The sequence below is a fragment of the Urocitellus parryii genome, chromosome 11 (assembly GCF_045843805.1).
Source record: "Urocitellus parryii isolate mUroPar1 chromosome 11, mUroPar1.hap1, whole genome shotgun sequence".
Lineage (NCBI taxonomy): Eukaryota > Metazoa > Chordata > Mammalia > Rodentia > Sciuridae > Urocitellus > Urocitellus parryii.
In genome coordinates, this window is record NC_135541.1 from 9,927,792 (window position 1) to 9,953,618 (window position 25,827).

Here is a 25,827-nt window from a genome sequence, read left to right on the forward strand (position 1 = left end):
TTTGTGTTTGTTTTGTTTTTTGGTACAGGGGATTGAATCGGGCGCTGTACCACTGACTGCATCTCCTCAGTCCTTTTTTTTTAATATTTATTTTTTAGTTGCAGTTGGACACAATATCTTTATTTTTATGTGTGCTGAGGATCAAACCCAGGGCCTCGAACGTGCTCTACCACTGAGCCACAATCCCAGCCTGCCTTTTTCATTTTTTATTTTGAGATAGGGTCTTACTAAGTTGCCCAGGCTAGCCTCAAACATGTGATGCTCCTGTCTTCAGCCTCCTGAATCCTTGGGATTACAGGCATGTGCCACCACACCCAGTTTATATTCTCATTTAAACCTTTTTTCTTATCAATTTTTGTGTGCCAATTATTACATTAGGCACTGAAGAATATGTAGTAATAATTTTACTGGTTGAGCATTTCTTTACCTTCCATTGTGCTAAACACTTGTATGGATTATCTTTATCTGCAAAGCAACCCAGTGAGGGAGAGGCTATTGTTATCCCTATTTTATGAATGTAAGAACAGGCAGAAGAAGGTTAAGGAATAGATTCAAGGTCACACTATCAATAAACAACAATGGTGGGGTAAGGACCCAGGAGTCTCACCCTCTTAGACACCACACTGTGAGCACTGATTCAGAAATAAGAAAGTCCGGCCCAGTGCGGTGGCATATACCTATAATCCCAGAGGCTTGGGAGGCTGAGGCAGGAGGATCACAAGTTCGAATCCAGCCTCAGAAACTTAGCAAGGCCCTAAGCAACTCCATGAGACCCTGTCTCTAAAGAAAATATAAAAAAGGGCTGGGGATGTGGCTCAGTGGGTAAGCACCTCTGGGTTCAATCCCTGGTATTTAAAAAAAAAGAGAAAGAAGTCCTGGTATGTACTCCCAGAAAATTCAAGAGATACAGTGAAAACATCCCAGCACACTAGTACTTGTTGGGAGTTGCAGACAGTAATGAAATGATACTTGATTTCTAGGTTGAGTACCTTGAAATTAAATATCAATGCAGGGAGACCCCATTTGGATGCCCATGCAGTGATTATTCACCATGACTTCTTATTTAAAATGAAAAAATTGGTCAGGGGTGGTGGTGTATGCCTATAGTCCAGCTGCCTGGGAGGTTGAGGCAGGAGGATCACCTGAACCCAGAGGCTCATAGCCTGGGCCACATAGTGAGAACTAGTCTCAAAAAAAGAAGAGCCTGGTGTGATGGTGTACACCTGTAATCCCGTTACTCAGGGTGCTCACCAGGAGGATCACCAGCCCTAGCAGTTTAGTGAGACCCTGTCTTACAATAAAAGCAAAAAGGACTCAGGATGTGGCTCAGTGGTAAAGCACCCCTGGGTTCAATCCCAAGTACCAAAAATAAAAAGCAAAAAATTCCTCTCTTTCAAGTATTTGCTGTGTATAACAATCTCATATAATCTAGGAGAAAAATTTGCATACAAATTGATATATATATATATTTTTTTAATAGCAATTAATTCTGTTTTCTTTCACATCATTTTGCATCTTCATGGTTTGTTTAGCAGCAGGTTTGTTTTTAGCTAAATTTGACAATGGTGGATTCCTCCACTGGCCCTTTAAGGCATATTCAGAGGTGGAAAAAAATAAATGTTTATGTAAGTGTACTGAGTGGGGGAAGGAACATCCCTAAAGGATGCACTGTGTGTGTAGGGCTCCGCAATGACACGAGGATCACTTGGCACCTCAAAATACAGGCATAGCCAAGAGGTTCAGCGCTGCTCAGAAGGAAGGCTCTCAAAAAGAGGAGAAAATATGGTGTTTTTAATTTCCCAGGGCATACAAATTGTCCAGAAACACAGGTCCATATGAGAAACAACATCACTGAAAGATGTCCCCTGTATTTTTTTTCTTTTAAGTTGCTACTAAGGGCTAGAGGTGACACAGTGGCAGAGGACTCACCGGCATGTGGGAGGCTCTGGGTTTGATCAAACCCAGATCTCAGCACCACATACACAAAAACTATGTTGCTCAAGTTTATTGGCCTCTGGGCAGGTCTGTCTGTCATCTAGCCAGATCCTGCTGAATCAGGACAATTATGTGTAAATGATTTCACTTGCTATTGGCCTCTCTCAACTTGTTTTAAGAATCCTGAAATTGTGTGTAATCCCAGCAACTCAGGAGGCGGAAATAGGAAGATTGCGAGTTCAAGGCCAACCTGAGCAATTAGTGAGACCCTATATCAAAATAAAAATATAAAATGGGCTGTCAAAATAGCTCAGTGGTAGAGCAACCTATATTCAGTCCCTAGTGTCACATATACACATGCACAGCATCCTGAAGTTAAGGAGTGGGGAGGGTAGCTCGGTGGCAGAGTGCTTGCCTGGCATGGGAGAGGCTCTGGCTTCCATCCTTAGTGCCCACCAAAAAAAGGAAAAGAATCCTTAGTGGGAGAATTTGAAGATAGAGGAGTTGGTGGAAACTTGTTTGCTGTGACTTGAGACCCTAAGTCTTGCCAGTCCTCACGGCCCTGTTATAACAGTGCTGCGTCTCCCGGCCACTCTGGGTGGGATCCTGGACAGGAGCTGGACAAAAATAACGACGCCATGACTACAAGTTTGGAAGCTTCAGCCCTCCCTCCATCCTCCATAAAGCCCCTGAGCTTCTGGGGGCCAACATGTGGTGTGCTGGAGGGGCACTCCCAGGCAGGCAGTAGCTGCATACCCCTTCCCCATGCCTTGCTCTCTGTGTCACTTCCCTGCAGTTTGTCACCTGTGTCCTTTATAGTATTCTTTGTAATAAATAGGTAAGCAGTCCTCTGAGCCACTCTAGCAAATTAATCAGAGTGAAGGACAGGATCATGGGAACCCTTGATTTAGAGCCAGTCGGGCAGGGGTGCAGATCACAGCCAGGGGCTTTGAGCTGGCATCTGACGTGGGAGCAGTGCTGTGGGACCCGGCCCTGAGCCTGTGGGAGCTCCTGCTCTCCAGGTAGGGAGGTGGCATCAGAACTGGTTTGAATTATAGGATCCCCGCCTTGGTGACCCCTGGAGATCTCTTGCTGTTTAGGGAAACCCCTGAATACCTGGCATCGGAAGTGCAGTACAGATGTGTGTAGGGGTGAGAGTAGGGAAATCGGTTTTGTGTTTCCTTTCGCTTTTATGACTTCAGTGGATAACAGTAGGGCACTAGCAAGGTAGCTTGATGACACAGTTCCAGTGTGCCCTGCTCTGCCCAGCTCTCTTCTGATGCTAGGTACACGTCAGTGAACGAAACAAAGATTTTTGCCTTCATGAGGCCTCTGTTCTGGAAGGAAAAGGCAGGCAATAAGTAATCAACAGAGGCCGAGGCAGGAGGATCATGAGTTCAAAGCCAGCCTGAGCAAAAGCGAGGTGCTAAGCCCTGTCTCTAAATAAAATACAAAATAGGTCTGGGGATGTGGCTCAGTGGTCGAGTGCCCCTGAGTTCAATCCCCAGTACCCCAAAATAAACAAATAAATAAATAAATAAAAATCAACAGAAAAGGGTGGCACCTGTTGTATGTTAGAAGAAGGTAGCAGGGGCCAGGGTCTAGCTCAGTGGTAGAGCACGTGCTTAGCACCTGCAAGGCTCTAAGTTCCATTCCCAGCACCACAAAAGACAACAGTAAGCCTGCGCTGCTCCGTAGGCAGAGGCAGGAGAGGCAGGAGGATCGCTAGTTCTAAGCCAGCCTGGGCAACTTTGTGAGACACTGTGTCAAAAAGGGCTGGAGGTGGAGCCCAGCGGGAGAGCACCTCTAGGTTCAATCCCCAATACTGGGGGCGGGGGGCAGGGATGGGGAAGAACACGGGATAGAGTAAGCACTGTGACAGGAGTGAAAGAAGCAGGGTGCTGGGCCCCGCACGTGGGGAGTGCTGCTTCACACACTGGGCCAGGTTGACCCATGGCTAAGAGCAGCTCCTTGAAGCTGATGAGGAGTGAGAGGCGAGATGCACACCTCAGCAAGCGCCCCCAGCGCCAGGCCCAGGCAGGAGGAACACACTAGCTAGCGTTATATAGGAGCAAAAGTGCAGGGACGGAGCAAGCTGCAGGTGGAGTGGACCCAAGGCAAAGGGGACCAGGAACCACAGCACAGTGGGTTCTGTTGGCCTGTTTGTGGATCGTGGGTTTTATTTTGAGTGAAATGAGTGAGTCTTTGCAGGGTTTGAGCTGAAGAGCATTGTGAACCATTTTTATGATTTAGAAGGAACCACCTAATAACTATATTAAGAATAGACTGTCAGAGCCAGGCATGTGGCGCAGGCCTGTGATCCAGCCACCAAGGGGCAGAGACAGGAGGATGGCAAGCTTGAGGCCAGCCCTGGGCAACTTAGCAAAACCTTGTCTCAGAATAAAAATCAAAAAGGGCTTCCATGCATGTATGAGTTTGTCCGAATGAACCCAACAACTGTGTGTAACTATAAGACTCTTACAAAAAAAAAAAAAAAAAGTAATTTAAAAAATTTAAAGAGCTGGGGATTCGGTTCAATGGTAGAGCACCCCTGGGTGCAATCTCCAGAACCAGAAAGAAAGAAAAAGAAAAGCAGGCAAAACCGAAAGGCAATCTAGGAGATTAGTATAGCCACCCAGGCTAGAGAGGGGGTGACTCAGGATAATAGAAGCGATTTAAAAAAAAAAAATAGTCAAATTCTGGCCACACTTTGAAGAGAGAACCATCAGGACTTGCTGACAGATTGGACGTGGGATGTGAGAAGTTGGAGAAGTGGAAGATGACTCCTCAGATGTGTGGCTCCAGTAACAGGAACGAGGGAGTCACCAGCTGAAGTGGCAGAGGCGTGGGCTGAACAGTCATAGATCAGGAGTTGCGCTTTGAAACTCAAGAGTCTGTTAGGGGCTGGGATATAGCTCAGATGGTATAGTGCTTGCCTCACATGCACAAGGCCCTGGGTTCAATCCCCAGCACCACAAAAATTAATTAATTAATTAATTTTAAAAGTCTATTAAACATCCAAATGAAAATGTTCACTTGTTATTTGTTGGCCATTAATCTTTCACGTGAGTAAATTAATCTTCCAGTGAGTAGCAGAATACTAGCCCTCTAGATACATTGGTTGAATCAAAGAACAAGAGAAGTTATTAAGGAAATAAGGATCAGATGACCCCCACTTTATTTTAGGCATACTGTACATACAGAACATCGACAGATACCAAAATATTAACAGGTCAAGTGGGATGTGGGTTTTCAAGTGATATTAACTTTATAGTTTCTTTTACTTTTCCAGGAATCTGTATTTTACTAATATCTCAATAAAATAATTTCTATAATCCAGGCATGGGGGTGAATGCCTGTAATCCAAGTGGCTCCTGAGGCTGAGGCAGGAGGATCACAAGTTCAAAGCCAGCCTCAGCAGCTTAACGAGGCCCTAAGCCAACTCAGTGAGACCCTGTCTCTAAATAAATACAAAACAGGACTGGGGATATGGCTCAGTGTTTAAGCACCCTGGATTCACTACCCAGTACCAAGATGATGATGATGATGATGATGATGATGATGATGATGATATGTTCCCAAAGCTTAGAGGACTGTGATTTTTTTTCTGTTGACAAATCGTAGGTTTGTTTTTTACCATGCTAAGTTGTTAGACACTAAGGTTATTCATGGGTTTTATTTCTTTATGGGTAGGAGCATGGTGTACAGATTGTTCTTTCACCATTTAAGTATTTCCTCATGATATATTCCCAAAATTAGAAGTAACAGATTTGAGATATATGTGCTTCTTAATATTGCCATTTTGTGGGGCTGGGTTTGTAGATCAATGGTAGAGAGCTTGCCTTGCATGCGCGAGGCACTGGGTTCGATCCTCAGCACCACATAAAAAAAAATAAAGATATTGTGTCCACCTAAAACAAAAAAATAAATATTTTTTAAAAAAAGATATTATGTCTATCTACAACTAAAAAAATATTTTAAAAATAAGCAAATAAATAAATATTGCCATTTCTGCAGAAAAACTGACCAATCTAGAATTTCAACAATGAAGATACAAGCCAGCCTGTTAGAATGGTGCTCTCTCCTGCCGGGTGCAGTGGTGCACATCTGTGATCCCTGCTCCCCAGGGGCTCAGGCAGGAGGAAGATTGCAAGCAAGGTGAACCTGGGCAACTTAGTAAGGCACTATCAACTTAGCAGGACCCTGTCTTAAAAAAGGAAAAGGGCTAGGGATATGGCTCAGTGGTAGAGCACCCCTGGGTTCAAACCCCAGTACCAGGGAAGGAAGGGAAGGGGGAGGAAATTCTCTCCTGCTAAGTCAGTTTTAATTTCACACCGAAAACTTCCTTGTCAGTGTTTCTCCCAGCTGCCGTGGGGCACACAGAGCCTACATGTAGATTTTTCATACTTTGCAGGTGTGGGAATCGGCGTGGTCCATGCTGGGTACGAGAGACGCCTGGCCCATCACCTGGGAGCACATAGCACACCCTCTATCCTGGGAATCATAAATGGGAAAATCTCCTTCTTCCACAATGCAGTTGTTCGTGAGAACCTCCGGCAGTTTGTAGAAAGCCTTCTTCCAGGGAACTTGGTGGAGAAGGTGAGTACCTGGGGAGAATATGGCAGGAAGTGGTTTACCAGGTGCCTGGCTGCCCACAGTCTACCTGTGACACTCTCAGACCTGAGTTTCATTTTGAACAGGATAAGATATATTAATTCATCACTTTAAAATGAATCATTTAAATGAAGACCGTAGGAGACTGAAACAGATGAAGTACAGAGACTGAACAAATTCATTCATGTTAATAAACATCTTGCAGATTTTACCTTGTTATAGGTAAAATTTGATTTGAGCCAAAATTACTTGTTTTCTAGTCAACAACGACAAAAAATTAGATCCCATAATAGGATAAAAGATTTCTTTGTGGCTCATGAATTGGTTCATGCAGAGTTATTTGTCTTGTGAAAATATTCAAATAAAATTACATTTGCTCATGCATTGAATGTTCATATCTATAGAAAACACCAGATTCCATGAACTCAGTTATTATTTTGGGGTCTCTGAAAACTTACAGTGATACAACAATATGGATGAAATTCATGAAGAAAAACTTGATCTAAAGAAATCAGACATACAGGGCTGGAATTGTGGCTCAGTAATCGAGCACTTGCCTTGCATGTATGAGGCACTGGGTTCAATCCTCAGCACCATGTGTAAATAAATGAATAAAATAAAGGTCCATTAACATCTAAAAAAAATTAAAAAAAAAAAAAAAGAAACAGACATACAGTTCATATTAGTTTCTGATTTGTATATTTAAGCACCTTAATGTTTTTCCAAGTGTGTTAGGATAGGGATCAAAGCAACTAGGAAAGGGCTCTTATTGTACTTTAAGTAATTCATTCATTCACAATACCAGAGAGGAATTATAAAAATTTCTACAATATTTTTTACCTGAGCTGTTTACTGACTGTCCCACCAGGGTTATCCACAGGAGAAAGATTCGTTGGAGTTGGCTTAAAAGGTCAGAGAGCATCACAGGCTCCTAAAAAGAAGAGAGGTTGTTACGATAAGTTCTGAGACATTTATAAAACATCTGGTCTTGGGGTGGGGCTGTGGCTTAGTGGTAAAGTGCTTGCCTAGCATGTGTGAGGCACTGGGTTCGAACCTCAGCACCATAAATAAATAAAATAAAGGTATTGTGTCCATCTACAACTAAAAAATGTATTTTAAAAAAAAATCTGTTCAGTGCCAGGTATAGAATAGTGTTGAGGACACTTTCTGAGCAGCTCCTGGGCTTTGGAGTGTTTTGGAGCCCATCCTAAGAATTGGAAAAGGCTTCTTTACAGAAATGGTACCTATAGTGAGTTTGGCAGGTAGGTGAGAAAAGGAGGGAGTGAGCCGCAGGCTCCTTGGTGATTGGGTTAGATGGGTTTACAGGAACCTGGCTGGGAGAGCCTCAGAGTACCTCCAGGCCCTGCAAGAAACCTGGAAGTAACAATTCAAATGTGGAACTTCTAAGTGAAATTACCTGATGTACAGTGGGATGGGCTACCTTATTTTTATTTATGCCATTTAAAAATGGCAAGTATCAACCGGACGAAGTGGCGCACACCTGTAATCCTAGCGGCTTGGGAGGCTGAGGCAGGAGGATCACAAGTTCAAAGCCAGCCTCAGCAACAGCGAGGTGCTAAGCAACTCAATGAGACCCTGTCTCTAAATAAAATAGGGCTGGGGATGTGGCTCAGTGGTTGAGTGCCCCTGATTTCAATCCTGGTACCGTCTCCCAAAAAATAAGTAAATAAATAAAATGGCAAGTATCAAATATCTTTGGCTTTAGTAGATCAAGAAGTACACTCTCAGGTGTTGGTAGTAGAGTACATGCTTGCTTATTAGCATGCAGGAGACCAAATCCCCACCATGGGAAAAAAAAAGTTACATTCTACCATTAAGCAAGAATCAGGGGGCTGGGGATGTGGCTCAAGTGGTAGCGCGCTCGCCTGGCATGCGTGCGGCCCGGGTTTGATCCTCAGCACCACATACCAACAAAGATGTTGTGTCCATCGAGAACTAAAAAATAAATATTAAAAATTCTCTCTCTCTCTCTCTCTCTCTCTCTCTCTCTCTCTCTCTCTCTCTCCCCCCTCTCTTACTCTTTCTTTAAAAATAAATAAATAAATAAGTAAGTAAATAAGTAAATAAATAAATAAATAAATGAAAATGGTGCATGCCCGTAATCCCAGTAACTCCAGAGGCTGAAGCAGAAGGATCAGAAGTTCGAGGCCAGCCAGTATAACTTAGTGAGATCCTGTCTCAAAATAAAAAATGAAAAGGGCAAGGCTAGGGAAGTGGCTCCGTGCTTGAACACAACTCCCCCCACCCCCACCCCCAGGTTCAATCTGCAGTACCAGGGGAAGAAAAAAGTTGTCTGTATTTTTTACGTTTTGCAGACAATCTTTTACACATATCTAGTTTTTTAATTTATTTTACAACAGGAGTATAATATATTTGTTAAGAATAAATATTGAGGGCTGGGAATGTGGCTCAAGCGGTAGCGCACTCTCCTGGCATGCGTGCGGCCCGGGTTCGATCCTCAGCACCACATACCAACAAAGATGTTGTGTCTGCCAAAAACTAAAAATAAATATTAAAAAATTCTCTCTCTCTCTCTCTCTCTCTCTCTCTCTTTAAAAAAAAAAAAGAATAAATATTGAAACTAACGTCCTCTTTTCAATTTAAGGTTACAAATAAAAATTACATCCGATTCCTCTCTGGCTGGCAGCAAGAGAATAAACCGCACGTCCTTCTGTTCGACCAGGGGCCTACTGTGCCACTGCTGTACAAGGTACTTATATCTGGAAAAGTGTTCTTATATTTTAGGTGGAACACTTGTAACCTGTGTGTCTTTTTGTAAGTACAAGTGAATCTGAGCCTCCCTAACCCATAAAACCAAAATCTGAAAGCTCCATAATCAGAAACTTTCTAAGCACTTTTATGGCACCATGAGTGGGAAATTTCACACTCAACCTCGTGGATAGGGCACCGTCAAAATGCAGGTGCGCTAGAAATATTGCGTAAAATTACTGTCAGGCTGTGTGTGTCCAGGGGATATGAAACAAATCAGGTGTGTCATGGCTCGGCCCTGCCCCCAGGCTGTCTCACTGTGCATATTTTAATATTCCAAAATCTGAAAAAATCCAAAACACTCTTCCCAGGCATTTCAGACAAGGAACACTGAGCCTGTGCTAGTTAATTGCATGAGAAACGTTTGAAGCCCAGACATTTTCCTCACCGGTGCCCATGGAGCACCTCAGGGTGCTGATCACCTCATGTGCGAGTGCTCTCTGCCCCCAGGTGCCCTCCGTCCCTAGAGGAATCTAGGGGTAGGAATATTATCCGTATTCTAGAGACCAAGACGTGAGCTGAGGCTCACGGCGGACATCCAGCCTGCCCCTGGTCTCACTGCACACCTGCTCTTTGTGAGACCCTGGACTACACTTCCCACTCACCTCTGTCATCACTGTGACCTGAGATGAGAGGAGAGTGCCCGTCCATTGGCACAGCCACTGCCTTCTGACATAACTCTCCAAACATCCCAGCCTTAGATCTAGTACAAATCTCAATAAAATGATTATTTTACTTTATCTGTGGAAAAAAAAAAATAGCTGTTTACTTTTATTGGTACAATTTTTGTGCTGGAACGCCATGACATTCAGGAGGTGTGGGAGGGTGTAAGAGACCTGGTGGGGCTGTGTGGGGATGTGCATCTCCACCCATTGATGTCAACTTGCCATTTGATTTGTACCTTAGATGGCATGCTATAAACTTCATTTTCTTCTCCCTTATGCTCTCACAGTTGACCGCTTTTGCATACAAAGATTATTTGTCATTTGGATATGTATATGTCGGTTTGAGAGGGGTGGAGGAGATGACCAGGCAGTATAACATCAATGTATATGCCCCCACCATCTTGATCTTTAAAGAGCACATAAACAAGCCGGCTGACATGATCCAGGTACGTGAGAATCTCCATGTTTCAAGATAGACTTCACATTTACCTGGGCTTGGTGGCCACACCTGTAATCCCAGTGACTTAGGAAGCTAAGGCAGGAGGATTGCAAGTTCAAGGCCAGCCTCCACAACTCAGCAAGACTCTGTCTCCAAAAAAAGGGTTGGAGCCGTAGCTCAGAAGTAAAGCACTCCTAGATTCAATCCCCAGTAATTTAAATGAAAAAAAAAAAAAAAAAGAACTATATACTTTACGTAAACTCTCCCAAGGCAAGCTGCTTAGCATAAGTAACACTGGTAGCGCCAGTTGTTTCCTGTAGTCTAAGTAATTTGTTTTCCCAGCTATATTGTGGTTTGACGTTAGAATTTATTAATTCATACTTCTGTCAGTGGCCACTGGGGGGCTTTGAGGAGCAGTGTTGCCATGAATATCATACGTCCCCTGCTGCACCTGAGTTCAACAGGACAGCAGTTTCATAATGTGGTCACGGCCTTGGGAGTTCCAAAGACCCTTTAAGAGGGAATCTGAGGTGAAAGCTGACTTCATGATAACACCAAGACATAATTTGCCTATTGCACTGTGGTGACATTTGCACTGACAGGACAAACAGCAGTAAAGCTGTCAACACCTGTGCAGGAATCAGGGCTCTGTAAAACATTTCTGCAAAAATGAGTGGAGTGAGGCTGGAACTTGATGAAAACAACTGATGGCATCCATTGCCAGTGATAAATTCGGACTTCCAAGAAAATTTGAAGTTCAGAAAATTTACATTGGCAAATTGATAGCTCCTCAGAACTTTCTGATTAGATTGGTCCATCAGTGCGATGTGATTCTTTTTCCGATAGGTATAATCAACCATATCAATGTACTGAAGGTCATTGAACAAATATTCCAAATGACCAATGCATGATATTTTAGAATCAGGAGTGTACTAAAATAGAACATGAAAAAATATCCATTCTAAGTAAAAGGTAATTGATAAACTATCCAGCATTTATTGTGTCAACGCAGCAATTAACCCTAAAGAAACTACCATTAATTGAGTTTTGATATAGCAAATAGTCACAGATATCTGAAAACAAGCCTCCCTTTTCCAGCAGTTATCTGTGGGAAGTGGGGTTTCAGCCCTGGCAATCAGTGGGGTGGGATATTGAGCCTAATAAAATGTTAGCACTGCACCCTGTAATCCCAGTGACTCTGGAGGTCAAGGCAGGAGAATCACAAGTTCAAGGCCAGCCCTGGAAACTAGGCAAGATCCTGTCTGAAAATAAACTAGAAAGTGCTGGAGATGTGGCTCAGTGGTAGAGCACCTGAGGTTTGATCCTCAGTGCCCCTCAAAATAAAAAATTTTAAAAAGAGCTGGACATGTAGCTTATTGATAGAGTGCCCTGGTTTAATATAATATCTCTCTCTCCCTCCCTCTCTTTCTCTCTCCCTCCCTATCCCTCCCTCTCCCTCCCTCCCTCTCTCTCTCTCTCTCTCTCTCTCTCTCTCTCTCTCTCTCTCTCTCTCACACACACACACACACACACACACACACACACACACACACACACAAAGTTCTGGTCAGAACAAATGTGAAAGTCGATATGAGAATCCTATCCTTTGTTTTGTCATCTGGGGAAGTTTGGGTGTTTTGTTTGTTTGTTTGTTTGAGGGAGTTTGGGGGGTTGTTTTGTTTTTGTTTTTCTTCATAAAGCATCTTGGCTATTTTTAGTCTTTTGTACTTTTTTATATATATTTTAAATTCTGTCCATCAAGTTACATCAAAAGAAACAGAAAAAAAAAATCTACTGGGGTTTTGAGAATTTGTACTGATTGTTTAAATCAGTTTGAACACAATCGGTTTGGGGAGTTCGTACCAATTCTTTAAATCGATCTTTACAAATCCGAGCCTTCTAGCCTGTAAACATGACGGCTCTGTGGGATTTGCTTGGGTGCTTTGTGTGTGTGTCTCCCTAAGGTGTTATGATTTTCCCTGTGAAGAAATTTTTTTCTCAATTTATTTCTGATACCTCATACTTTCATGCTATTAGAAAGGGAATCTTTTTTGTTACATTTTCAGTTTGCTGGCATAAAACGTATAGTTGACTTAAATACTGATGCTGCATGATCATCCATCACTCTTGCCAAACACTTACTGGTTTAAAAAATTGATCTCTGTCATCTTTTGGATTTATTAAGTACACAATTGTATCATCTGAGATTAATGACAATTTTGCTGCTTCTTCCACCCCCTGTTTTCTTTTTTTTGATCCTTTCTTGCTGAGCTCTGGTATAGATGAGAAATGGCGTGACGGGGGGGGCACCTGTGTTTCATCTTAAACTGCTTTGGCAGTGCCTCAATAAGTATTTCTCAGAAGGCTTTTCAGAGATACTTTTTATCAGATTCAAGAAGTTCTCTGTTCCTTAGTGACTGAGTTCCTCCATGAACGCTGTAGATTCTTATCCTAAGCTGTGTTTCACATCTGTTAGATCCTAGACTGGCTTTGAACTCCTGGGTTCAAGCCATCTTCCTGCCTCAGCCTCCCAAGTAGTAATTTTGACAGTATTTTTCTTTTAATTCTAAATGTATTCTAATATCTGATAGGCTTTTTTCTTGGTAAATGGCTTATTCAAAGTGTGTTTAATTTCCAAACATAAAAATGGATTTCTGGGCTGGGGATGTGGCTCAAGCGGTAGCGCGCTCGCCTGGCGTGGGGCCCGGGTTCGATCCTCAGCACCATATACCAACAAAAAAAGATGTTGTGTCCGCCGAGAACTAAAAAATAAATATTAAAAAAATTCTCTCTCTCTCTCTCTCTCTCTCTCTCCTCTCTCTCCTCTCTCTTTAAAAAAAATGGATTTCTGGCTTATATTCATATTAAGTTTTAGTCTGATTCATATTTTTAGTCTGCGGCCATGCCACTCTGAACGCACCCAAGCTTATCTCATATTAAGGTTTAGTTTAATCACATTATGTTCTATGAACCTGCTGCCTCTGATTTCAGTCCTTCAAAATGTATAAAACAGTCGTCATGTGATTTTTTTTTTTTTTTATTTTGGTACTGAGGATTGAACCCAGGGGCACTTAACCACTGAGTCATATCCTCACCCCTTTTTATTTATTTATTTTTTTAAGAGACAGAGAGAATTTTTTTTTAAATATTTATTTTTTCAGTTTTCAGTGAACACACATCTTTGTTTGTATGTGGTGCTGAAGATCGAACCTGGGCCACACGCATGCTAGGCGAGCACGCTACCACTTGAGCCACATCCCCAGCTCCACCCCTTTTTATTTTTGTCTTGAGACTGGATCTTGCTGAATTGCTTAGTGCACAACTAAATTGCTGAGGCTGGCTTTGAACTTTCGATCCTCCTGCCTCAGCCTCCCAAGCCAATGGGGTTACAGGCATTCAGGCTTGTGCTACTGCACTTGGCTCTCATATGATTTTGTAGTCTGTCTTTAATGTGTAGTAACATTGTTACTTGGGAGTTTATTTTTAATTGTATAGCTTGCTACAGATCCTGAATGGAAATATATTTGCCTAAAATTCAAAGTAACTGACTTTTTAAATTGTCAGCATGAAACAACAACCTACAGAAGTTCTCTATGGAAAGACCCCTTGACTTTTGCTTTGACCCGAATAGCAACATCATTCCATCTCATCCTGCATGGTTGGCCTAGGTCACTGTATTCATTTACTCAGACTGGCCCATCTAACGCGGTTTTCTTACTTTAGCCAGGGTCCACCAGGTTTTTATTAGTCTTTTAAGTAAAGTCAACTTGCAGTGAGAAAACTGAATCCAGTTAATTGCTTCTTGGTTCTCCCCCAGGCTCGAGGTCTGAAGAAGCAGGTCATTGAAGACTTTTTAACCCAAAACAAGTACCTGTTGGCAGCCAGGCTTACCAGCCAGAAGTTGTTCCATGAGCTCTGCCCAGTGAAACGATCTCACCGACAGAGGAAGTAAGGCCCAAGCCTTTTCCTGTCTTGGAGTTTACTACAGGGGTACTGAGCACCCACCTGGTGACAGCATTTATTCTTCATTCGTCAATTAACAGCTGTGATGTTAGTGGGTATTTTTAACCAGGGTACCTTAGGGCCAAATTTTTGGTTGTGCCAGCCTGGCCTCGGGGTCAGAGCACACCAAGATGTAACACTTTAGCTGGAACCTGACAGACAAGCAGATGTTAGCAGGTGTCAGGAGGCAGGTCCCTTAGTGAAGCATGAGCATGACTGTTCCTCTCCCTACAGAGCATGCATGCAGGGCGAGTCCCTGGAGATCTGGAGAGAGCCAGGACAACAGTTAAATGATAGGGAAAGTGAGGTAGGGTGCAGAGGAAATGTCAGAATGATTAGCCTGTGATTTCAGTAAAGAATGTGGAATGTGATTGTGCAGAGTGTCTAAAAAGCCTGGAAATACAGGGAAATGTCTCGTATACCTTTTTCAGTTAGGTACAATTAAGAATCAGTGGGGCTTTAAATTTAGGATTATTTTATCTGTAAAAGGTATCTGATCATATTGTTTGAAAATATTGTTTAAATTTTAAAAATCCCCCTGTATTTTCAGACTTTGCCAATTCCTTTATAGTCTGAGAGGGAAGGAAAAAAAAAAGACTTTAATTAGATTTTTAAAGAGTGTCCTGAACTATAAGGATTGTCATTTACATAAAACGTGTTCCAAACCCACACGCCTGGCTTCCTTACCGCTGCGGCCCTGGAGCAGGCCCCGTCTCCCATGCAGCCTCCTGCTCGCCTCTGCGCCTGTCTCCTCCTCCTCTGCTCTAGGCCGGTTCTTCACACACCAGCCGTGATCTCAAACACCCAAACCCATCACTCTCCATCCTGGGGTCTCCATGCTGTGGTTCTGTCTACCCGGGACACTCTGGCCTTGTTGCCTCTTGTGCATACTTCATTCAGGTCCCTGCAGAAGTGTTACCTTCTTAGGTGCCATTTCCCTCACCAACCCATGACCTCCCCCAACACTGGCCTCTCTATATCCCTTTCTCCTATCTTTCTTAGAGCACTGGTTGTTTATTGTGAAATCTGTTTGTTTTCTGTCTTCCTCACTGGAACGTGAGCTCTGAGGGCAAGGAAGTCCTCTGTCTTCCCTGACATGTAGCAGGTGCTCAGTCAATGTTCAGGAGAATGAATGGCTGAGCTTACATTTTAACCTTGCAAAGGAAGCTCCTTCAGAATGAGGTTTGGTGGCCGCTGTCCTAAGATAGATTCAACTAGTCTTCCCTGTGGTAACAGAACTGGGACAAGATGGCTTCCTTAAAAGGACCTTCTGCATCAAGGATCAAGGCCCAATTGCCTAAAAGAAATTCCTAGATGTTATGGAGTTTGGTGTGGGGAGAACATTACTAGTTTGGAAAAGGAACAGGTCATTACTGACTTGGAAGTCTCAGAGATGGCAGCTCGCAAGCTGGGCACAATGATGGGCGCCTGTAATCCCAGCTACTTGGGAGGTTGAGGCAAAATAATTATAAGTTCAAGGCCAGCCTGGACAACCTAGCAAGACCCTGTCTCAATATAAAGAATAAAAAGAGGGCTGGGGATGTACTCAGTTGGTAGAGTGCTTGCCTTGCATGCACAAGGCCCTGGGTTCTAATCCGCAGCACCACATTAAAAAAAAAAATCTGCCCCTGGGGTGGACTCAGCAACATATTAAAGGCAATAAATGAAGAAAAAAAGAATTTAAAAAAAGAAAAGAAAGGACCAGGAATGTAGTTCAGTGGTGGAGCACACCACTTTCAATCCCCAGGATCACAAAAAAATAAATTTAAAAAAGAGATGGCAGCTCTCCTGATGCACAATATCTTCTTCACTCTGTAAAGTGACTCCTCCTACCCTTCATCATGGATAGCAGATTCTGCCCAGGAACTGGTCATAGTCCTCTCTCTCGTTCTCATGCAGGTACTGTGTGGTCTTACTGACTGCCGAGGCTCCCAAGTTGAGCAAACCCTTCGAGGCCTTCCTGTCCTTTGCCCTGGCAAACACGCAGGACACCGTGCGGTTCGTACACGTCCACAGTGGGCGGCAGCAGGAGTTTGCCCGCACCCTGTTGACGGACAGCGAGGCATTTCAGGGGAAGTCAGCGGTGAGCCACGGATTCTCTCCTGACCCAGCCCCTTCCCAAGCACTGCCCTCGCTTCCATTTCCTTCTTTCTGGGGGACATTGTAAGGCTACTCTGACAACAATCTTCCACGTGGTCATTTTACCTCCTAGAGGTCAGCCTAGGCCTCCACAGGAAGCATCTCTCCTGCGAGTAAAGGTTAAGGTACATCGGCCCATCTCATCAGGTTGCCCAGATCTGGTCTGCAGAATCCAAGATGCCAGATTTTACAAACCCATAGGCACTGATGGTACTCCTGGCAAGTTCCCCCGCCTTCTGCCTTTTCCGCTTCATCCTAATGGATTTCTCCTTTTTCCCTCTTCTCCAGAAGCATGGCGTTCTCCTCTTGGAGATGTAGCTAGTGGTAGAGCATTTACGTAGGCCCTGGGTTCCATCCCTTGCACTGGGGGAAAAAAGAAATTCTCTGTTCTCATTTTGGTAATCATTTAAAAAATTTCTAAAAAACTAAGGTTTTGGGGACTGGGGACTGGGGCTGGGGCTCAGTGGTAGAGCACTTGCCTAGCATGCGTGAGGCACTGGGTTCGGGCCTCAGCACCACAAACAAATACATAAATAGATTAATTAAATAAAGGTCCGTTGCCAACTAAAAAAAAAAAAAAACGCTTAAGGTTTCATTTATTAAATTATAGAACGAAGCCACTTGAGGGGGAGAAAGAGCTTTAACTTTTGACAAAAGCTTTGAAAATTCACCATGAAAATGATTCTGGGAGCTGAGCCAGAAGAATGACTTGAACCTCAGAGTTCACAGCCAACCTGAGCAACATAATGAGACACCTGTCTCAAAAAATAATAACTCCTTTTATGAGAAAGATTTCAATCTCTTGCAAATATTTTAGACTCTTTAGCATTTATGTTTGAGCCTACTGCTGACTTCTCTCATCCATCCTCCCTGCAAAAATACAAACAACTATAACTTATGATGCTTTTGAGACTTCTCATGATTTTTCTCTCCTTGTCTCCCAGGTGTCTATTTTAGAAAGACGTAACACGGCAGGAAGGGTGGTGTATAAAACCCTGGAAGATCCCTGGACTGGGAGTGAGAGTGATAAATTTATCCTTTTGGGTTACCTCGACCAACTTCGGAAAGATCCAGCTCTTCTGTCCTCTGAGGCTGTGCTCCCCGACCTAATGGACGAACTTGCTCCCGTGAGCATCATCACCAGGGAGGGTGGGCTGCCAGGGGGCCCATGGCCTGCCAGGGCCAGCGACTAAGTCCTGCTAAGAGCAGAGTGTCACAGCAGCTCAGTGCTGTGGGGTGGGGACCCTCCTCTGGTCAGTGCTGACCATGTCCGTTTTCTCCCTTGATAGATCTTTCTCCTCCGGTGGCTCTACTCTGCCTCTGACTACTTGGCCGACTGCTGGGACGGCATATTCCATAGCAACTGGTAGGAATGATGCTGGGGTGGGGTGCCCTTCATCTGCTGATACCAGCATCACCCATTTTCTTTTGGAAAGAGCCCATCCTCCCTTGAGTTCTATTTCTTTCTCTTTTTTAATTGCAGAGCTGTGGATTGCACCCAGGGGCACTGTACCACTGAGCTACATCCAAAGTCTTTTTCACTTTATTTTGAGACAGGGTCTTGCCAAGTTGCCTCAGCCTGCTGGTCTCTGAGATCACAGGCGTGCACTACCATGCCCGGCCTACTTTGATTTCAGTGTGCACTTAACATAGCAAGTGGAAGAATTTTTACAGTTTCCATTAACTGCTCACCTGCTTGCTTTCAGCAACTTCACTTTTTTAAAAATTTGCCAATGAATCTTTCCCATCGGCTGGGAAAAGATGACCCACTGCCCTTTCAGAGAGCAGAGCTAGGGCCTCTGGTGCTCAGCACCAGTTTGCAGGTGCACCAGTGAAGCAGCGTGGTGGGCACAGCAGGATGCCCACACTGCTTCTCAGTGAAGAGGCAGTTCTACCCTTTTCTCCTGAAGGGCAGAACCACCTCGAATTCACACTTCTAACTCCTGGCACCCAGCAGGGCCCCTGAAAGATGGCACGCCCTTGGTTGGTGTTGCAAGAGTGTAGAGTTTTAGAATAGCAGCCCTGGGAGAGATCGTGTAAAACCATTATTCCCTCCCTGCTCCATGCCTTGACCCCATCTGGATTATTCTTTCTTTCTATCTGTCTGTCTGTATGTATGTATATGTGTGTGTGTGTGTGTATACATATACATACACATATATACAGATATAGATATATAGATATGCACACACACACACATAGATATAGATATAGATGGGCTGGGGCTGTAGCTCAGCATAGAGCACTTGCCTAGCACTTGTACGGCACTGAGTTTGATCCTCAGCACCACGTAGAAATAAATGAAGGTTAAGAATATATATTATATATAATAAATAGGTAAAATATATGCATATAATAAAGTTGAGATCATTCCACAGACGTTTTAATCACTGATATCTCAGCATCAGAAGGTTGGTCCACATTTACAATTTAAATCCTTTTTATCCTGTCGTGTCCCCCACAGAGCTTCCTAAGCACAACCCATAACACTGAGATCCCCAGTCAGACTTCCTGAATGAGCTGTTTGAATCAGGACTCGGAGGGCACGCCCTCCCCCTCCCCGCCGCCCCAGAAGCAGCGCTGTCTGCTGGGATGACGGCTTCTGGGCTGGGTTGGTTTCTTCTGAGAACTGAGAGAAGAAACTAAAGCCCGGCACCGCACAGGCACTCACCCAGCTGTGCTCTTGGTTTCAGGCGGGAGATGATGCCCCTCCTGTCCCTCATCTTCTCTGCCCTCTTCATCCTCTTCGGCACAGTCATCGTCCAGGCATTCAGGTGAGTGCAGAGGGCTGCCCACAGCTTAGGTGCTTTTTTTTCATAAAATTTCTTTTCATTGTTTTTCCCCACATTTTTTGCTGGTGCATTATTATTGTCATCATGTTGCGGGTCGTCGCGTGTTCATTTATACACACAATATCCTTTTTCCTTCTTTAGTGACTCAAATGACGAGCGAGAGTCCCACCCTCCAGACAAAGAGGAAGCCCCTGAGAAGGTCGGGAAGACTGAGCCGAGCTTCACCAAGGAGAACAGCAGGTTTCTCCCACACCACCTCCGCTGCCCTGGGCGCCCGCCCTGCAGATCCCCAAGCAGTGTCAGGACTCGAGTGTGTAGAGTGGCTGGCTCTGCTCCTGAGTGGGAGATGGGAATACAGGTTGAGCGCCCCTGATTAAGACCCAGAATCTGAAATGATCCAGGATCTGAAATTTTTTAGCACCAACTTAACACCACAAGTAAAAAGTTCCATACCTGATTTGTATGACGGGTCATAGTCAAAATGTGGGTGCACCAGACACACAGTGTGACGTTCCCTCTGGGCTGTGTGGGTAAGGGGTACACAGAACATAGGTTAATTCCATGTTTGGATTTGGGTGTAACTGGGCACAGTGGCACACACCTGTAATCCCAGCTGCCCGGGAGGCTGAGGCAGGAGGATCCCAAGTTTAAGGCCAGCTTCGGCAACTTAGTGAGACCTTGTCTCAAACAGTATAAAGGATTGGGGATGTATATCTGTGGTAAAGCACCTCTAGGTTTAATCCCTAGTATAAAAAAAAAAAAAAAAAAAAAAAGCAGATTTGGGAGCTTGCCCTACGATATCTCATATGTATGCAAATATTTTAAAACATGGAAAAATCTAGGGCTGGGGTTGTGGCTCAGTGGTAGAGCACTCGCCTGGCACATGCGGGGCCCTGGGTTCGATCCTCAGCACCACATAAAGTAAATAAATGAAGGTGTTGTGTCCAACTGCAACTAAAAAATTTTTTTAAAAAGTGATGTTTATCTTTAATAAATAAATAAACAAACAAATAAAATAAACATGGGAAAATCTGAAACCTAAAACGCTTCATCCTGAGCATTTCAGATGGAGGATACTCAGCCTATCCAGGGAAAGGCAGCTGCTGGCTTGTGTTCACTAAGACCTCCTAGGCATCTAGACATACGACCTACTTACTTTATGCCCTGGGACTTTGCTTTCTCAGTCACAGATGTAATAATGAAGGCAGGAAGTGAAAAAGCACATCAGGCCACGTACAGTGGCACACACCTGCAATCCCAGTGACTTAGGAGGCCAAGGCAGGAGGATCACAGGTTTGAGGCCTGTCTCAGAAAGTAAAAAGGACCAGAGATATAGGAGTGCTTGCCCAGCACATGGGAGGCCAAAACTGCAACCCACACTTACAACCAGGAAGGTGGTAGATTACCCAGAAGCAGAGTGGCATGTCACCATAATTCATAATAGTGTTGATGACTGATCTGTTGAGAGCACACAACCAACATCGAGGGACCTGGGTCTCTGCAACAAAGCAGACCAATGGCTGCCTCCGTAGTGCCACCCTTCAGCCTCGGGAGAAGGGCTGCTGTAGGCCAAGGGCTACTTACTGAATCAAGGTTGTCTTGTCCTGCCACGTCAGAGTCGTCATTAAATACCATGGTCTGGTTCAAATACAGCCTCTCGGCCAAGTGCAGTGGCGCACACCGGTAAGTCCAGCAGCTCAGGAGATGGAGGCAGAGGATCCCAAGGTCAAAGCCAGCCTCAGCAAATTAGTGAGCCCTAAGCAACTCGGCAAGACCCTGTCTAAAAATAAAAAATAGAATAAAGGGAGCTGTGGACATGGCTCAGTAGTTAAGCACCCCTGGGTTCAATCCCTGGTACAAAAAAAAGAACACAGCGTATCATTCAACTTGTTCCCTTTTAAAGTAGTGCCATCAGCTGCCCTGGTAACAACTTCTCCCCGTTTCCCCACAGCAAGATTCCGAAGAAAGGCTTCGTGGAGGTAACAGAACTCACGGATGTGACATACACCAGCAACCTGGTGCGCCTTAGGCCAGGCCACATGAACGTGGTCCTCATCCTGTCCAATTCCACCAAGAACAGCCTGCTGCAGAAGTTTGCCCTGGAGGTGTACTCGTTCACTGGGTAAGCGCGGTGTGAGGAAAGAGAACCCAGAAAGGAAAAGACCTCCGCGGATCAGAGATGCTTTGCCAAGCAGTGGAGGGGCACGATTTCCAGAGGGAACTGGCTCTGGCTACGCCAAGGGCTGAGCTGTGTTGGGTTTATTAGCGCCCATCAGGGGAGGAGTTGGTCAGATACTTTTGGGGGTCACGGGAACCTGGGCAGATCTGGGAAATGACGAGAGGTCAGAGCCCCAAGTTTCCTTTTTCCTGAGGGGTTGTAAGTTTACCGCCTTCAAGGAGTCTGCGGGGGTGTGGAAGCCGCAGGGAGAGAGGGAGCAGGTATGCACCTTTGGGTGAAGGGCCCCCGGGGACCACCGTGCCCACTTCTCTGTGGCTGTGGGCTTGATCCATGCAGCGAGGTCTTGGACACATCGGGCCATCACCGGGGCCCTCTTTTCCCCCTCAACTTTCATGATCTCTCTGTTCAGAACAGAGCTTGAAATCCATGCTGCTCCCTGAGCCCTTCAGAAAACAGACTGGCCCCGCCACTCTCTGAGCCAGCAATGGGTGGGGGCGGGTGAGTGAGCCAAGGGAATGTCACAGGCCCTAGGGCTTCTTCCTGTGTCCAGGCCCCTCCTTTTCCTGTCCTTTCCAGTCTGACTGGCGTGGGAAGCGCCCTGAGTCCGCCCCTTCTCCCCACAGCAGCAGCTGCCTGCACTTCTCCTTCCTGAGCCTGGACAAGCACAGAGAGTGGCTGGAATACTTACTGGAATTTGCTCAAGACGCAGCCCCGATCCCCAACCAGTATGACAAGCACTTCCTGGAGCGGGACTACACTGGCTACGTCCTGGCCCTGAACGGCCACAAGAAATACTTCTGCCTCTTCAAACCCCAAAAAACGGTGGAAGAGGAGGAGGCCATGGGGTCCTGCGGTGACCTCGACCCCTCCCTCCCCCTGGGCGAGTCTCGGGGGAGACCCTCCTGCGGCCTGGGACCGCGGCCCATCAAGGGAAAGCTGAGCAAGTTGTCCCTGTGGATGGAGCGCCTGTTGGAAGGGTCCCTGCAGAGGTTCTACATCCCCTCCTGGCCCGAGCTAGACTGAGAGGCTTCAGAAAGAGATGTGAACTCTCCAGCTTTTTAACATGCCCCAGGAACAGGTATTTTTCAGGACTCAATCACCACGGACAAAGCATAGATTTTAGATTACTCTTTTAGAACAGTGGTGGGAAGAACCTCTCCGTCCGGCCCTCACTCCCGTCCTCACCTGGGAGGGAAACACGCTACAGGTTCGAATTCTCTAGATCAAAATATTTCCCTTTGGGTTTTTTGACTTCAGTTGAATGCCGCACTATTTAAATAGACTGCTCCTTCCCTCCTCTTTGCTGCCTCTGTCCCGGGCTCACACCACCTGCCCCTTCCTGGCCCTTCATTGGAGAAACAGCGGCACCCAGACGGAACCTCAGGAGCCTGTCCCACAAGTCCAGTCACTTGCCCCTGCACACCCTCAGGCCCGCGCTGGCCCCTGCTGAGCTTCTGCCCAGGCGCATGCTCCCCACCCTGACCACCACCTTGCCTTCTCGGCCTGCCCCTTGAACGAGGCCTGGTGCCAAGCAGTCTCATGCACAGTGGTAGTTCTGGGAGTCAGTGGCAAGAAGTGCATCTTGCGGGGGATCCCCCACAGCAGTTTGCCAGCCACAGCTTTGAAAGGAAAGGGTCTAGTGGGGTCTCCGGATTGGAGCCTGGTTTTCCTCCCCAGCCAGGGGAAGGGAGGTCTGGGCGGCAGCTGGAGGGATCCTTTGTGAGCATCACATCACCCCCCCCATCCCGGGGAGGAGTCTGCCCTGCAAGAGCACTGTCATGACTTTGAGCCGTTGACCTGTACGTTCTCAGATGCCTTTCTGCCTGTGATTGTAGGGTGTGGATATTAGGAGCCATAACTTGTGATCTTGTTCTCTGAACGTAGATAAGCTGCTATATAAAGCCAGTAGATGTCAGACTGAAAACAGATTATTCCTGCCTGCCAGAGTCGGGGAGGAAGCTCTTCACTCCGGTGGCGTCTGTCTAGTAACACTCTAGACACATCTTTGTATCAAGGAACTTAAACCCTCAACAACTGTATTTTGAACACTGTTACCCAAAAAATGCTTTGTCTTCAAGTCGTCTTTTGTGACAGGTGAGCTCAGACGGACTCTAGGCCCATTTTGCAAGCAGCCTGCCTTCCGCCTCTGGCTGTGCTTTGGCACTATGGCTTTGTCGCTGTTCCCCTCTCCCTTGACGGTCAGCTGTGGGTTTGCTGCACACTCTACATGGGCTCTGGGCCCCTTGAGGGCAGGCCTTTGTTTTTGGGGCCAGACCACCAGGAATTTGGACAATTTCCAAGAGTGGTCTGTCAAAGCAAATGCCCTTTTGTAGAGTAAAGGGCAAAAATCAGGGATGGGTCATTTACTGAGTTAGTGTTTCTTTAATCATAATTGCTTTAAACCAAGCCACTTGGATCCTGAATAATTTAAACCTTGAGCTACAGTGGTAAATAATAAATCATATGAGCCCAGGAATTCATACAGCTTCATGGAGTCAGTCTAGAGCTTTATTTAAATTATAAATAAATCACTGCCAGGGCTTCATTCTTCCCACGATCCTTTGGAAGTGGATGCTCACTCTGGAATCCCTGTCTCGTGGCACCCAGCCCCGGGAGCTCCTTAGCTCTTTGATACACCAGTCCTTAAAATTAATTTCTGGGGTTTTGTTTTGTTTGGATACTAGGGACTGAACCCAGGGACACTTTACCACTGAGCCACACTCCCAGCCCTTTTTACTTTTTGAGACAGGGTCTCGCTAAGTTGCTGAGGCTGGCTTTGAACTTGTGACCCTCTGGAGCCACTGGAATCACAGGTGCACTATGCCCTGCCGTTGTCTGGATTTTTTATGGCCTGTTGCTCATGTGAACAGTGCTTTGTTCCATTGGCAGGCTTTTGTTTTTAATTTCTGGTACTAATGGAAAACCAAAAACTCCCCCCGATTTTTCCCCCCTTTTTGTACCATTAAAATGAAGAGTACCTACAGACCACTGCACTTTCCATTTGCACTAGGAAAGGAAAATGGTAACCGGAGTTGACAATAATCCCGGCAAATATTTCAGTCCAAAAATTCTGCAGCTCTGTCGGGGGCTGGTAGATGTGTTCCACAAGGACGCTAGGGAGCTTTATCCTTAACCATGCAAGCCTTTCCTCCTGAATGTTATTTCCATGAGTTTTATTTTGTGTCAAATGTATGAGCCGTTGTCACACTCAGCCAGTGCCACCACTTCTCATTCTGATGTACGTAATCACCGAACCCAGTTGGGGTGTAACTCTCTAGTGTTCAAATATCAACGCTGATAAAGTTCTCAGAGGTGGGTATTTCTGGTCTGTACAGACTGTGCATCATGTTTAGCAGAGGAATGAGAACTAGCCTGAAGTGAGTCTTTGTAGAATACACTCCCATCTCAGAAATACTTGTTTATCACTCAGGTATTTGTCTAACACTGACGTCCTTGGCCCTTCCTCTCCACCAGCAGGACTGCCCCGCCTGGGAGGCATCCTGGTCTCCCAGGAGAGCTGGGTTGTGGTTTTCAAATAGGTGGAACTCCTCCTGATTCACATCCTCTTCTACTCTAGCCTGTTACTTATTATCATCCTAATCAGTTTGCAGCTGCCATTAGTGCTTAAGAGTTCCCCTGGCGTAGAAAGACAGGGGAACTATTGTTAAGTGATTTGCTTTGTTTGGGAACAGAAATTGGAAACAAACACCCAGCCTTGTTTTGTTTTGGGTCCCTTTAAAATAGAACTCCTTAAAAGCTGATGCAGGGGCGGGGATATAGCTCAGTAGGTAGAGTGCTTGCATCTAGTGCAGAAGGCCCTGGGTTCAATCCTCAGCGCCACAAAAAAAAAAAAAAAAAAAAAAATACTAAAGCTGATACAGGGCCTGGGGAGTGGCTACACCTGCCTACAACCCTAGCACTGCAAAATAAAGAAACATGCAAAACACTCTTAGCCTCAACTTACATTGTCTCTTGAAAAACATATGGCAGCTGCTGACCCTGTTGAGTTTATTCAGAAAGATGATGGTACTTGGGAGACATAACTAAGAAGGTGACTATTTTGCACTTTTGATACCCTTAGGAACGAATAACTTATTTGGCAAATTGTGTCTTTTTTATGTTTTAGGGTTTTTTGTTTGTTTTTTAAGTTTTGTTTTTTTGTATTGTGAACAGGCACTGAAGCTGATATTATTTTGTTTTAAGAATATTACAGACTGGAAACAAATAAACTATTTTAATGTGTGATGACTGTGGGTAGCTCTTGAACTGCAA

General features: G+C 45.1%; 1 protein-coding gene across 6 annotated transcripts in view; it reads left to right on the plus strand.

Annotated features, from left to right (window-relative positions):
* The window catches only part of Dnajc16 (DnaJ heat shock protein family (Hsp40) member C16), a 42,407-nt gene extending 16,607 nt beyond the window's left edge, over positions 1-25,800 (plus strand). For 5 of the 6 annotated variants that reach the window (XM_077791143.1, XM_026400783.2, XM_026400786.2 and 2 more), the window contains 11 exons: positions 6,350-6,534; positions 9,176-9,280; positions 10,292-10,450; positions 14,261-14,391; positions 16,345-16,528; positions 17,529-17,711; positions 17,874-17,950; positions 19,278-19,358; positions 19,518-19,616; positions 21,328-21,498; positions 22,179-25,800. In XM_077791143.1, the coding sequence (XP_077647269.1) occupies positions 6,350-6,534; positions 9,176-9,280; positions 10,292-10,450; positions 14,261-14,391; positions 16,345-16,528; positions 17,529-17,711; positions 17,874-17,950; positions 19,278-19,358; positions 19,518-19,616; positions 21,328-21,498; positions 22,179-22,578 (1,775 nt within the window). In that variant the 3' untranslated portion in view covers positions 22,579-25,800. The remainder of the gene's footprint in view (positions 1-6,349; positions 6,535-9,175; positions 9,281-10,291; positions 10,451-14,260; positions 14,392-16,344; positions 16,529-17,528; positions 17,712-17,873; positions 17,951-19,277; positions 19,359-19,517; positions 19,617-21,327; positions 21,499-22,178) is intronic. The other variant, XM_026400785.2, reaches the window with a different exon arrangement.
* Positions 25,801-25,827: the final 27 nt, after the last annotated feature.